This window comes from Carcharodon carcharias, chromosome 1 (genome assembly GCF_017639515.1).
Source record: "Carcharodon carcharias isolate sCarCar2 chromosome 1, sCarCar2.pri, whole genome shotgun sequence".
NCBI lineage: Eukaryota > Metazoa > Chordata > Chondrichthyes > Lamniformes > Lamnidae > Carcharodon > Carcharodon carcharias.
In genome coordinates this window covers 37,439,220-37,453,724 of record NC_054467.1, presented here as the reverse complement: position 1 = coordinate 37,453,724, position 14,505 = coordinate 37,439,220, and the positions used below count along the sequence as shown (strand labels likewise).

Here is a 14,505-nt window from a genome sequence, read left to right as displayed (position 1 = left end):
AAGGGAAGGTCATTGATGAAGTAGCTGAAGATGGTTGAGTCTCAGACACTACCCAAGGAACTCCTGCAGCGATGTCCCAGGATTGAGATGGGACAACTACAACAACTACAACCATTTTCATTTGTGCTAGGTGTGACTTTGACCATTGGGAATTTTTCCTCCTGATTCCCATTGACTTCAATTTTGCTCCTTAAATGCTGCCTTGACATCAAGGCAAACACTCTCCCATTTTATCTTTGGAATTCAGCTCTTTTGTCCATGTTTGGACCAAGGCTGTAAAGAGGTCTGGAGCTGAGTGGTCCTGGTGGAACCCAAACTGAGCATTGGTGAGTAGGTTATTGTTGAGTAAGTGCCACTTGATAGCACTGTCAATGACACCTTCCATCTTGAATAGACTGATGGAGCAATAATTGGCTAGATTGGGTTTGTCCTGCTTTTTGTGGACAGGACCTACCTGGGTAATTTTCCACATTGTTGGGTGGATGCCAGTGTGGTAGCTGTACCAGAACAGCTGGGCTAGGAAGACTATTGCTGGGATTTTGTCTGTGGCCACAGCCTTTGCTGTATCCAGTGCCTTCAGCTGTTTCTTGATATCACTAGGAGTGAATCGAATTGTCTGAACACTGGCATCTGTAATGTTGGGGACCTAAGGAGGAAGCTGAGATGGATCTGTGCTTCTGGCTGAAGTTGGTTGCCAATGTTTCAGCCTTGTCTTTTGTACTGACGTGCTAGGTTCCCCCAGCATTGAGGATGAGGATATTTCTGGAGCCGTTTCCTCCCATTAGTTGTTTAATTTCCCAGGACCATTCATGACTGGATGTGGCAGGACAGGAGAACTTTGATCTGATCCATTGGCTGTGGAATTCCTTAGCTCTGTCTGCCGCATGCTGCTTCCACTGTTTAGCATGCAAGTTGTCCTGTGATGTAGCTTCACCAGTTTGGCACCTAATTTTTACTTATGCCTGGTGCTTCTCCTGTATGAGACTTATGTGCTGGATACTTTAGATCTTGCTTTTTAGACAGCAGTTAATGAGGAATCTTATAATTAAGGCAAATACTTCTAGGATAAGAAGGAAATTGTAAACTAGACAGTAAAGTGGTCAGATAATGAGAAACAAAACAAGCAATCAAAGGTATTCATTTTAGTTGGACAACTGTAACTAACCATCTCTGAGATCAATGTTGGGACTTTTGCCAGATTTAAAAGTAGAACACCTACGTTTCCACACAGTATCAAGTTGTGTGGGAGTCAGGGTATACAGAGAAAAGGTCTAAAATTCAAAGAGATTGTGAGAGACAGTAACTAAGCAGATGATTTGCCAATTGAATATTTAGAATTATTAGGTAATGTGCATACTAATGCTATAAGTACGAGCTGTGATTACAAAATGGATGTATATTATTAAATAGGGTTGGTCGGGAAAAAGACCACGATGTAACTGTGGAACTGTGGGCTAGGGGAATAGTTTGAGGACGGAATTTAATGCCCTCCCCCATGCTGAGTTTGGTGGCAGGAGGGAATTTAATTGTGGGGAGGGGGGAGAATGGCATGAGGGATCCCAATGCCTCCACCCTTATTAGATCTGCAATTCATGCTCACTTAACCAGATCAGCCATAATCACATCGAATGGTCAAGCAGGCTCAAAGAGCTGAATGGCCTACTCCTGATCCCAAATTTTATGTTCCTATAACCTAGCTTTGTGAGGGGATGGGGGTGACGAGGTGCAGTGGGGCTCGCATTGCAGAATTGCTTGCATGCTTCCAGCAGGAGTCACATGTTTAAAGATGCTAAGTGCCTGATCGAGGGACCTGGCATCAGCAATGGAGGGGACTGCTGAGAACTACCTCCCTGCCCTCGCTGCTGAACCCCCTCCCCCATAACCCTCATTCCACTGTCACTCACCTGTGGCCTGGGATCCAGCAACAATACTGGGCCTTGGGCGACTGTCCTAACAGCAGCAGCCACCACCTCCCCCATGGTGCTGCCATTCAGTAGAGTTGCTTGCCTCTGATTGGTCAGCAGCTCTCAGCAGGCAGGACTTCCGCCATAAAATATGCTTCATAAATTTGAGATGGATAACAAACTGAACTAAGCGGGGTGAATATCTTTGTTCATCCTGACTCGCTTATTCCAAATATAGTAAAACTAAGCCAGCTGTCCTCTCTCCCCTTCTCCAAAAAGAAGCTGGCTAACTGAACCAAGCATGTTCTTATTCATAGCTTTCTACTACATAAAGCTTGCCTCATAGTTAACCAAATACTTCACCAATGATCTATTCATCATATGCCACAAGATGAATTTCAGCTTCTTACGCTATCTGTATGGTTTTGAAAGTCTGCTTTCATATATTTAGCAGAAAGCACACAATAGACTTGAAGAGACAAATGTACTAAAAGCTATTGAACCTTCACAGCAAACTTGACTTTACACTGCTGAAGCCCTACATCAGGAGCAGGCTGTCACTCAAGGTGACATTAACATCACTCCATCTTAGTTAGAGAACACTTAATATGTTCTTGTGCTGAAAGAATTAAAAGAAATTCAGAGTGTAAAAAACAGTTACAATAATAGAATGTCTGTTATTCAGTATGCAGGCTTGTTTGAGCTAACAAAATATGTCAGCACATGGTATGTAATAGGAAATAAATTGTAGGGATTGCACAGGGAACTTAAACAGCTTTCTATTATAAGTGCTGAGAGAAATCAGTTTTAAACGTAAAAAATTTTTGTGATCTATAAATAACATAAAGCTGTCGTTTTAATAGTTTTCACTGTTTATACAATTCTTTAAATGCCAAACAAACACATCTAAAAGCTTCAGTCGTATAGAATTTTCTTGAAGCAAAGACCAGCTGATTTCAATTAAATCTTCAGCACACAGTATGTTCTTTGCCAGAACGGGATAGGCCGCTTAGATTGAACCAGATGACCTTCGTGACTTTATAGTCAGTAGGTCCCAAATGTGCAGTGTTGGGAGTAGGTTTTATTTTCAGAAAGTTATGTATTTACTGGCCAAAGAGAACTATTCCAGTTTCTCAATCAGAGGATGATATTATTTAACATTGACAATATTACAACATGGAATCAAATCTGCACCAGTTCTAGTAATCCTTAAAGAGATACAAAAATAATCAGGATATAAGTGTCAAAAAACATTTTTATTTAAAAATGGCACAGCTACTGTGACAAAACCTGGGCCTGGGTGGCAGGACCTGTTGCGTCAGGATGGAACATTTGGCAACCCAGAAAATCCCAGCCCCAGAGTTATGCACTGCAGTATAAAATCATAAATACTATGAGGGTTGAAATTTTATTTAGCGGCATTAAGAAACTGTTAAAGTTATACTTTTTCAGTGTCACCAGTTTCTATTTCAGCTGAGTAACACTCCCTTCTCACCATTCATTATTTTAGAAATAATACTTAAACACAGATTTTATAATACTTATAATTTTAGTATTTTTATATCGGTTATAAAGCTAAACAGAAGGCTGTTCCTTTACATGTTTTTCACACATCTGAATACATGTAATTTTTAAAATGTAACTACAAGCAATGGTTTGACTTACTGAAATTAATTGGGGTTGGGATTGGCCTTTAATAGTTCTGTGAAATGGGCTTATAGTGAATCAGCATTGCATTTTACAACAGACAGAATTTTCATCATGTGCTATTTTGCTAGGAGCCTGTTTTGCATTGCTAGCACAGACCACTTTCACTCCTATTGTTTCAAATTTTCCATGCACAATTAACTAGAAATTTTATGAAAGTTCAAGGCAATTTAGGCTTTTTTGCATTGCAAACATCAAAACTTCCGGAATGGCTTCTATGGGAAATGGTTACGGACATTGTCAAGCTACATAAGGCTAAACCACATGACTTTTTTTTTTGCCTAGGTGGCATCTCTAACAGTGGACTCATGTTCTGAAGATCAGGAAACCGGTTACTGCACAGCGACCAGTTTGACATCAGCAACTGACTGGTAAGAATTTCTCTTGCAGTCCCCTGAAAGGTCAGACCATTCTTCTTGTCAGAACACAAGATGAAGTTGCAGGGACCTGTGGCTAGCCATGTAACCATTGTTCTCTCAGCATTACTTACAAAACTTCTCTACTCATCCAGTATTGGCTACTGTGTCTGTAACAGAGATATTGGCCACAGTTTCTCAGGGACCAGAAGGGTACAGGGGAGCTTGATAATGGGTGACAAACTCAGCAAGGTCGGGGATATAAATGCCCTATCTGAACAGCACTGCCTCATTTGAATAAATGTGTGCAGAGTCTCACATGACCAGATTGAATCACAGGCCAATGGTGAGGTTCAGATTATGGAGGCAGAAGACCGCAGCTAGAGACTCAGCTGTCAGTGGATGGAGGGAATTCCTTCGCATTGCATTGAGAGGGGCAGACCAGCATTTCCTCTTGATTGAACATGGAGGAATATCAGGGTTTCCTCTTTATGAGAGATGGTGGGGATGCCGATGCTGGGAAATTCCTGAAGCTCATTGGATACCGACGCTGAGGAGTCCCTAAAGTTTGGATAGTTCATGAGACCCAAGAATCCCTTAAGGGGCATGAGATGAACATTCCTGCTCCTCCCAGGCCCACAAGGAGTTCAAAGCCAGGAAAAATTTAAAAACTTACCTGGCCTCCTTCTGGTCAGCTGCCCCATTCTGCATTTTTGCTGTTGCTAGGCAACACACAGCATAGGATTCCCTTCTGTATAGGCCTCAAAACTACGTTGCGGTGCCAGTGACATCATTGGGCTACAACCTTTGAATCTTAAGTAACCCTGGTCTGCTTTTCGGTGGTAACCTCATCCAAGACCTGATACTCTCATCAATATTACAGTGGCTGAAAATGCGAAGTCTTGGAAATGAGGCCTCAATTTTTAGGATTTTAAACCCTCGCCCAACTCTTTGCTGCCTATTCCAGATGGGGCTGGAGGGGTGGGGGTTAGGGGTGGCTGCAGGTATTAAAGTCTGGCTATCAGGTCAGTACACTTGTATGTTTAGCTTGTAGGTATGTTTAGCTCCGTGGGAATTAGTGCTCATGACACAGCAGTTGGAGTGAATAAAGTAATTGCTCGTTCCTCCTTAGGCTCTTGAGAATCGCGCAGAGTACAACCATATTTTTTAATGTTATTTTATAATACATTTAAAAACTAATTTCATCTGTAATCTGGGAACTTCTTTACAGGAGAAAAAACATTTAGAATACCACTGGAAAGTGAGGGTAAACATTTACTTTCCCACAATAGGCAGACTGTCACATTATCTGGAAAGCTGCAAGTACATTTTCCTGCTGGCTCGTTATGATGTGAGACCTAGGTTTACATCCAGTTCAGTTTGATGGGATCAAAACTCTCCTTTTTCTGACAGCTGTTGAGAGTTTTAAATCAAATGACATTGGACAGTCAAAATATTGTTCCTAGTAGACCCATGCTTATAACATAAAACTGCCTCCAACTGATCACTAATTGATAGTAACTCAGCTATGTCATTCAGAGATCAGGCTGATGAATATTTTGAGAGTGTGGGAATTAGAAATGTGATACGTTGCCATGAAGGGATCAGCTTTGAGACACATTGCTAGACAGGTGTAGCAATTTAGACAGGTGACAGGTCCCACGAGAGTTGTCTATTACAACCAGACCTATGTGTGTTGCACTTAATGACCTGAAATGCTTAGGGCAGAATTTTACAGGCCCCTATGCCGAGTTTGTAGGCAGGAAGGCCCGTAATATTCCTTGGCTAGCCTACATGCCACCTACCCTGACCTGTCTGAAATTTAATGGGGGACAGGTGTTGCCAAGGGCCTCAATCCGCCTCAATTGAGGCCCTTAAGTGATCAATTAATGGCGAGGAAAGACACACTTCCTGACCGGCCATAATTTTTAGGCTTGGGCCTCAGGCTGGAAAGGGGGGGGGGAGCTCCTTCCTGACGGGCTCCGTTTCCCAATTGCCACCTCCCCCATCCCTACCCCCTGCGAGATGCTCTCTACCTTCCTGACTTTTTCATTCAAACCCACTATCATCTACCACCACCCCACTCCCAAGGGCCACTCCTTCAGTCCCCATCACCAGACCTCTGCACTTACTTGGTCTTGGGGCTCCTGACACTTAGACCCAGTAGTGGCCACTGTTCCTGATGGTACTGCTGGGCCTAAAGAGCTGCTACCCTATCAGCTTTGTCAGAAGTCTCTGAGGTGGGTCTTTCTCTCAGATGAGGAGCAGAAGGCCACCTCCAGCCAGATTTTATTTCCTGAGTACTATGTCAACAACATAAATGGTATTAGATTGTCATTAAACACCTGTATCTAAAACCATTTATCCAATTTGCTACCATCTGAATTATTCATACAGCCGTTTATGTTGCTACTAGCTAAAAATGTACAAGATTGAGGCAAAAAGCACATAAGTAACACCTAGTGTGCTTTTTGAAAATAAAGAACTTTGCAGAGATGCAACAAACAACAGTTTGCATTTAGATAATGCTTTTCAGTGTGCCAAGACACTTCATAGGAAAGCAGTGAGGCAAAACAATTGGCACCTAGCGAAAGAGGGAGCCATTAGGACAGGTGATCAAAAGTTTGGCCAAAGAGGTAAATTTTACAAAGGAGAGAGAAGTGAAGGCACTGAAAGAGCTTTAGGGAGGGAATATCAGAATTTGATGAAGGCTAGAGGCACCAAATGGTGGAACAAGGAAGTTGGCAATGCACAAGAGGCTGAAGATTCTCAGAGGGTTGTAGGACTGGAAGAGGTACTGAGTTAGGGAGGACTGAGGCCATGGAGGATTTGGACACTAGGATGACAATCTCAAAGTCGAAGTTTTCGGGAACCAAGAGCCAATGCAGGTCAGTGAGCCCTGAGATGCTAGGTGAACAAGATTTGGTGCAAGTCTGCAGATAGGCAGCAATGGCTTGGATTAAAACAATTAACAATAACAACAAAATTAACTACTACAAAGTCCAATGACTACAAAATATTTCAGGGTTGCTCTATTATGAAGACACCTAGTTTTTTTTGGTGCATTTGTGTTACTGCAAAGACCTGTTCTTGCTGCAGTGCTTCTATCCAAATATTTTTATTGCATTGGACCTAACTGAATCTGACGCCAGCAATAATTTCTCATCTACATCATTAGCATTTAATTCTTCCTTTGCCAATTTCAGTGAATCTTGCCTTCAGACAGCTCTGCAGTCCTGCCACACCCAATTGTGAATGGTGGTGGACAATTAAACAACACACTTGAGGAGGAGGCTCCACAAATATCCCCATCCTCAATGATGGAGGAGCCCAGCACATCAGTGCAAAAGATAAGGCAGAAACGTTTGTTACAATCTTCAACCAGAAGTGCCGAGTGGATGATCCATCTCGGCTTCCACCAGAGGTCCCCAGTATCACAGATGCCAGTCTTCAGCCAGTTCGATTCATTTCACATGATATCAAGCAATGGCTGAAGGCACTGGATACTTCAAAGGCAACGGGCCCTGCCAATTTTCCGGCAATAGTACTGAAGACTTGTGCTCCAGAACTTGCCACACCCCTAGCCAAGCTGTTCCAGTATAGCTACAACACTGGCATCTATCCAGCTGTGTGCAAAATTGCCCAGGTATGTCTTGTACACAAAAAGCAGGACAAATCCAACCTGGTCAATTACTGCCCCATCACCCCAGCAGTCTACTTTCGATCATCAGTAAAGTAATGGAAGGGGTCATCAACAGTGCTTTCAAGCGGCACTTGCTTATCAATAACCTGCTCACTGACGTTGAGTTTGGGTTCCACCAGGGCCACTCAGCTCCTGACCTCATTACAGCCTTGGGTTCAAACATGGATAAAAGAGAGGTGAGGTGAGAATGACTGCCTTTGATATCAAGGCTGCATTTGACCGAGTGCAGCATCAAGGAACCCTAGCAAAACTGGAGTAAATGGGAATCAGGGGGAAAACTCTCCACTGGTTGGAGTCATACCTAGTACAAAGGAAGATGGTTGTGATTGTTGGAGGTCAATCATCTCAGCTCCAGGACTTCACTGAGGGGTTCCTCAGGGTAGTGTCCTCTGTTCAACCATCTTCAGCTGCTTCTTCAATGACCTTCCTTCCAATAAAAGGCCAGAAATGGGAATGTTCAAAGATGATTGCACAATGTTCAGCACCATTTACGACTCCTTAGATACTGAAGCAGCCCATGTCCAAATGCAGCAAGACCTGGACAATATCCAGGCTTGGGCTGACAAGTGGCAAGTAACATTTGTGCCACACAAGTGTCAGGCAATGACCATCTCCAACAAGAGAGAATCCAACCATTGCAATTTAATGTTCAATTACAATACCATCACTGAATCCCCCACTAAGAACATCCTGGGGGTTACCATTGACCAGAAACTGAACTGGACTAACCGTATAAATACTGTGGCTACAAGAGCAGGTCAGAGGCTAGGAATTGTGCAACTAGTAACTCATCTCCTGACTCCCCAAAGCCTGTCCACCATCTACAAGCCACAAGTCAGGAATGTGATAGGATACTCCCCACTTGTCGGGATGAGTGCAGCTCCCACAACACTCAAAAAAGCTTGACACCATCCAGGACAAAACAGCCCACTTGATTGTTAACACATCCACAAACATTCACTCCCTCCACCACCGATGCACAGTAGCAACAGTGTATACCATCTACAAAACATACTTCAGGAATTCACCAAGGCTCCTTTGGCAGCACCTTCCAAACCCACAACCTTTAGCGTCTAGAAGGACAAGGACAACAGATAGATGGGAACACCACCACCTGGAAGTTCACTTCCAAGTCACTCATCATCCTGACTTGGAAATATTTTGCCGTTTCTTCACTGTCACTGGGTCAAAATTCTGGAACTCCCTTCCTAACAGCACTGTGGGTGTACCTACATCACATGGTCTGCAGCGGTTCAAGAAGGCAGCTCACTGCCACCTTCTCAAGGGCAACTAGGGATGGTCAATAAATGCTGGCCCAGCCAGTGAAGCCCACATCCTGTGAATGAATTTTTAAAAAATAATTATTTACATTTGCTTTTTTTTTCCAATTACTGTCTGAAGATACTGATCCATGTTGGTATGAGGTTCCATGAGTGCCAGCAGCTCTCTGGTACCTTAATGAAGTGACCTTCTTCATGAGTAAGCCCAGGCAGCCCATCGCTTTACAATAATTGATAATAGTTTAAAGCGCTGTGAGTTTACTTTGTTCACCTTGGGCGACTGGAGAACCCACGCTCCCTTTATAGCTGACACAACAGTTAGACAGTGTGACATATTTGGCAACTTCATGAGCTAGTGTTGAGCTGTTGGCTGAATAGTGAAATAAAAGCAGTAAACACCAGCAATGTGTGACAAATCTACAAACATCGAAAAAAAAGTTAACTTTCAGTCTGGAGATGCTTTATCAGAACCGTTGGCAGTTGAATTTTTCCTACTTTGCTAAGAAATAGTTAATAAATGAAGCTATGTTTCAATGAATCATATGTTAAGTGCATTCCACTGTGTAATTTTCTAGGATACAGCTCACACTACTATTGGTAAGCTGCCTGGAGAGTTAATTGAGCATGACTCTGGAGCAATTTCACTCTTTGCACACCTGTAGTTCAGCTGTATGGTATATCGCTTCTAAAGGTACAATATGATTTCTGAAAGCCACAGAAAAAGAATTGCAAAACAAATCGCTAATTGTAGTTTAACATATCTTTGCCTCTTTGTAAACCTTTAATATGCAGCTCACTTGTAAAAGGCTCTTGCCTCTACATCAGCAAATCATGAGGTCAAGTCCAGCTACAGAGACTTGAGCAGAAAAATCTAGGCAGTTACTTCAGTGTAGTGCTGAGAGAGCGCAACATTGTTGGCAGTGCTGTCTTTTAGATAAGGCTTTAAGATGAGGCCCTGTCTTCCTTCTTGGGTGGATCTAAAAGTTCAATGGCACTACTACGAAGAAGAGAAGGAGTGTTCCCCCTGTGTCCTGGCCAATATTTATGCCTCAACCAACAGATTATCTGATCATTATCAAATTGCTGTTTCTGGATCCTTGTTGTGTGAAAATTGGCTGCGTTGTTTCCAACTTTACAACAATAACTAAAATATTTAATTGGCTGTAAAGCTCTTTAGGTCCTGAGGTTGTGAAGGAGACTTTATAAATACAAGTTCGTTCATTTATAATTTTTATGAGGGAGGAACAATCTATTTTCCCAATGTTCTGACATAATAGGTCAAATCTTTCTGGAACAGCCCAGTTTGCAGCATGTGCCGATAATTAGACTTTTGCCTGCATCCTTCAATTCAGTATTTTTGCACTGCAGTTTGCTGGAACTGCAAGCTGACATTGGCGAGGTGAGGGCAACAGGGCATCTGGGGCCTTAGTGATCAGGGGACCAACAGATTATCTCCTTAATGAGATTTGAGGATAAAGAGATGGAGGAAGAACAGAGAAAGAGGGTGAAGTAGAGTGGGTGAATTAAATTTAAATCAAGTACAAAGAGAAAAATAAGGAGAGACGGAAATAAAGGAACAGAAAAGAAAGATAAACAATTTGAACGTTATATTTGATAAGCATTTCTACTTGCAGGAAAGGGATTGAATAGTACATTCCCAGAGATTATTAGCATTATTTTGCCAGCAAGATTAAGCCTAATGCATTTCTTTCTCAAGGACAAAAAGCACTTTTTCTATTACTTTGAAGTGCAGCAGCTATTGTCATCTAGACAGAATGAGAACTGCTGGCAAATGAGATTTGAATTTTGCCTTTGGCTGTTATTTCACTGAATATTCACAATTCTAATCAAATGATAGGAACCTATTTATGCATGATTTTTTTTTCAGTCCAAGTTAGAATATCACATACAAGTACCAATTTGGTAATGAAACCTAGGGGCAGAATTTTGCCCTTGTCAGCAGGCTCGCCAGAGGGGTCAGGAAGGCGACTGCGGCTTGCAATTGGGGCCGGACCACCAATTAAGGCCCACCCAGCGTGAAACACGAGCGACAGTGCTCAGCACTGACTGTGCGGTCAGTGGGGAGGAGGGTGAGTGTGAACTTCGCACATGCATGCAAGTGCGCACTTGAAAATCTCCCTGAGGCACAGAGATGCCTCAGGGAGCTGCACAGTTTTCAGCAAAAAAAAACTTTAAAAATGTTATAAAACATGTCCCCTCATGTGACTCTGTCGCATGAGCAGGGACATGTTATAAATGAAATGTAAAATGTTTTATTTTATTTTTATTTGATGTTGGAAACCACGTCCCGCCCGTGGATGAGGTTTCCTAATAAGTGCAAAGGCCGCTTGGCCTTATTGCCTGCCCACCAACCATAAGGTTGTACGGGCAGCAAAAAACTTAAGTTAATTATCTTTCAATGGGCTTAATAGGCCTTTTAATTGTCGGCAGGCGCGCTGCCGATTCCCGCGCGTGCCTGCCGACCAAATATCGCGCAACAGCGTGTTGACACCAGAATACTCGCCTGACCTCAACGCACGTCATTTTACGCTCGAGCGGGTCAAGCATGTGCCCGCCCGCCGAGGTAAAAATTCTGCCCTTAAAATTTGGTTAATGGACATTTAAGGCAGCCGCATTTCCGCCATTCAAAAAATTTAAGGAAAAAAGCAGATTTTTAAAAATTTTATGAAAGGTAATGGTTAACAGTGAGATTCAATGTAGTAATTTAATTGAACATCCTAATCACATGGTTCATGAAAATGAAGGCCAGCAGGATTCTCAGATTGAATTGCTGCCAAAAATTCAATAGCCACTGACCAGGAAATCCCCAGGGTTCTGCTAATCTCACATTGTAAATTCATCAGGAAATCGGCAGAACCTTCCTGCCCCCAGAGAAAACCAAATGGTTGCTTTCTGCCATTTAAATAATTTCTTCATTGGCTTCACCAATTTGCCACCAAAGTAATGGAGAGAGATTGAGAAGATCGCCTGTGAAATTTCTTTGGTTATATGTTTATTCTAGAGCAAAGGTTCTCAAACTGAAAATGGTGCCACCCTGGGATTGCATTTAATAAGCTACTGCACCCACATCGATGAATGATCACATTCTGAAGGGTGAACCTCATTGCTATTTCTATGCTGTTGGAGCACACTGCCTGTGGGAGCCACGTGAACTCATTGGGGTTTGTGTTCCAGTGGCAACAGTCACCAGGGACAAGTAGGAGATCAAGCTGCAGTGTACGGATTCACAGGGCTGGAACCCTAACGGTCACACTTCCTCCTGTTCTGCTGGGGTGGATGTTAACAGCAATAGCTGGAATAGCAGTCACAAAACAAAAACAGAATTACCTGGAAAAACTCAGCAGGTCTGGCAGCATCGGCAGAGAAAAAAAAGAGTTAACGTTTCGAGTCCTCATGACCCTTCAACAGAAAGACCCTGTTGAAGGGTCATGAGGACTCGAAACGTCAACTCTTTTCTCCGCCGATGCTGCCAGACCTGCTGAGTTTTTCCAGGTAATTCTGTTTTTGTTTTGGATTTCCAGCATCCGCAGTTTTTTGTTTTTATAGCAGTCACAAATCAAGGCACCTGCAAAGAAAAGGCTGAATAGTGTGAAGGCTTCTGGAGAGCTGCCGGATGCAGCAGTATTCCTGCTGGTTCCTTGCTGCTGCTCCAGGTATCATTCAGCCCTCACTTACAGCAGCTGGCGGTGGGGCCCATTCCACACCAGGACAGCTTCATTGCACGTGGAACATGCCATGATTAACCTTAAAAATGTCTCAGCACATTTGGGGCATAGATTTTGGTGATTGCTCTTACAGGCTAGGGTTACTCTTTTACTAATAATGCCCAATTTATTGTTTTATAGCTGTCTTCCAACAAATTGAGCCTTATCTCGTCCTGTGAGATTGGTACCATTACCATTGTACACGCTACATTAGGCATGAAATTAAAACGCTCTTTTTCTATACAGAATATACTGGGCAGAACTTTCAACTTTCTGGGGCTGCAGAGCTAGCGGTATGTAGACCCGCCAGATGTTATACACACTGCTTGTTTTGCTTTTCAGTTGAAGTCAGTAGAGAGGAAAATTGGCCGGGGTGTACAACACACTCACCTAAGTTGAGAGTTCCAGCCACTGTTTATTAGACAAAGCACTGTAGGGCACCTACACGGTACATGAATCCCTGAAGGAAGATTCATCAAAAGCATTGGTAATAGCCCAACTTTATGTAGCATGTAATTTAAGAGAAATAGCACATAGTCAACCTGAAACCTAGGATGGTATTTAATGGAGGTGATAGCTGTCTCGCCTGCTGACTAAAGAGCCAGGTGTTGCCTTTCTTAGGGAAGGCCCACCGAACTAAGTGGCATTTAACTAGACAGTGGCAGGCCTTCCCTGGAGTCAAGGACCCCAGGAGCGTAAGTTCAGCCCACTAAGAACTGCCAGCCAACCTGAGGCCCTGGATCGTTGTTGGGTCCCAGGCCACAGGTGAGTGATGGTGGGAAGGGGGTCACAGGCACCAAGCGGGCCCCCTCCCTTCCTGATGGTGGTCCCTCGATCAGATATTGAGTGCTTTTGAATGAGGGACCTCTCCCCCTCCCAGGAGCCCTCAAGCAACCCTGATGGGCTTCACTTGTCACTTCCTGCATGGTGAGCCCTTCACCCACTGCTGGGTAAATATCAGCAGCGGTGGGATGAGGCTCTTGCGTGGACATTAATTACCCAATTGTGGACATCAATTGGCAGCGGGGCAGAAAGGCCTCTGCCACAGAATTAATCAGGGCAGAGGCAAGAAGTTGGAGAGTGTCCCCAGCTGTCACCCTCTCACCTGATTAAATGCCCCTCTGCCACTAAATCCACCAAGGGGGAGGGCATTAAATTCTGCCCTTAGTGTCCAAGGGCTAAATTATGAGGGAAGATCAAACAAAGTGGGGCTGTATTCTCTGCAATTCAAATTTGTAAAGAAATTAAGAAGTGCAAATAGGATAGATTGGGAGAAACTTTTTTCCAGTATTGGGGGATTCCAGGACAAGGGACAATAATGTAAAAGTTAGAGCCAGACCCCTCAGGAGTGAAATTAGAAAACACTTCTTCATGCAAAGGCTGAGAGAAGTTTTGAATGCTTTTTCACAAACTGCAATTGATGCTAGATCAATAGTTTGTTTTAAAACTGAGGTTGATTTTTGTTAGCCACAGGTATTAAGGGATATGGGACAAAGGTGGGTGTACAAAGTTAGATAACAGACCAGTCAAGATCTCTTTTAATGGCAAAACAGGTCTGAATGGGCTAAATGGCCAATGCCTGTTCCTCTGACATAATATTAGGCTCTTATGAATAAAATTATTTTGCTCAAGGCAGCTTATATCTCAACAAGCACAATGTTAAGGTCCTAAATAAAAAACAACTACACCAGCTTGTGATTATTTACAAAGGAACCACTTTGTCAGTCACTCATGATTTTCTGCACCATATAGTCATCCAGCCACACTCTGGGCCACTGAGTTTGTATACCAAGTGATTATATTTCAATATTATTTGCTGAATGACACTGT

The 14,505-nt window shown here is 43.1% G+C and overlaps 1 protein-coding gene across 1 annotated transcript in view; it reads left to right on the top strand.

Moving 5' to 3' along the window:
- The window catches only part of LOC121292460 (protocadherin Fat 4), a 410,751-nt gene that overhangs the window by 370,909 nt on the left and 25,337 nt on the right, over window positions 1-14,505 (top strand). Inside the window, exon 13 of the mRNA XM_041214468.1 lies at window positions 3,897-3,982. Coding sequence (XP_041070402.1) covers window positions 3,897-3,982 — 86 coding nt within the window. The remainder of the gene's footprint in view (window positions 1-3,896; window positions 3,983-14,505) is intronic.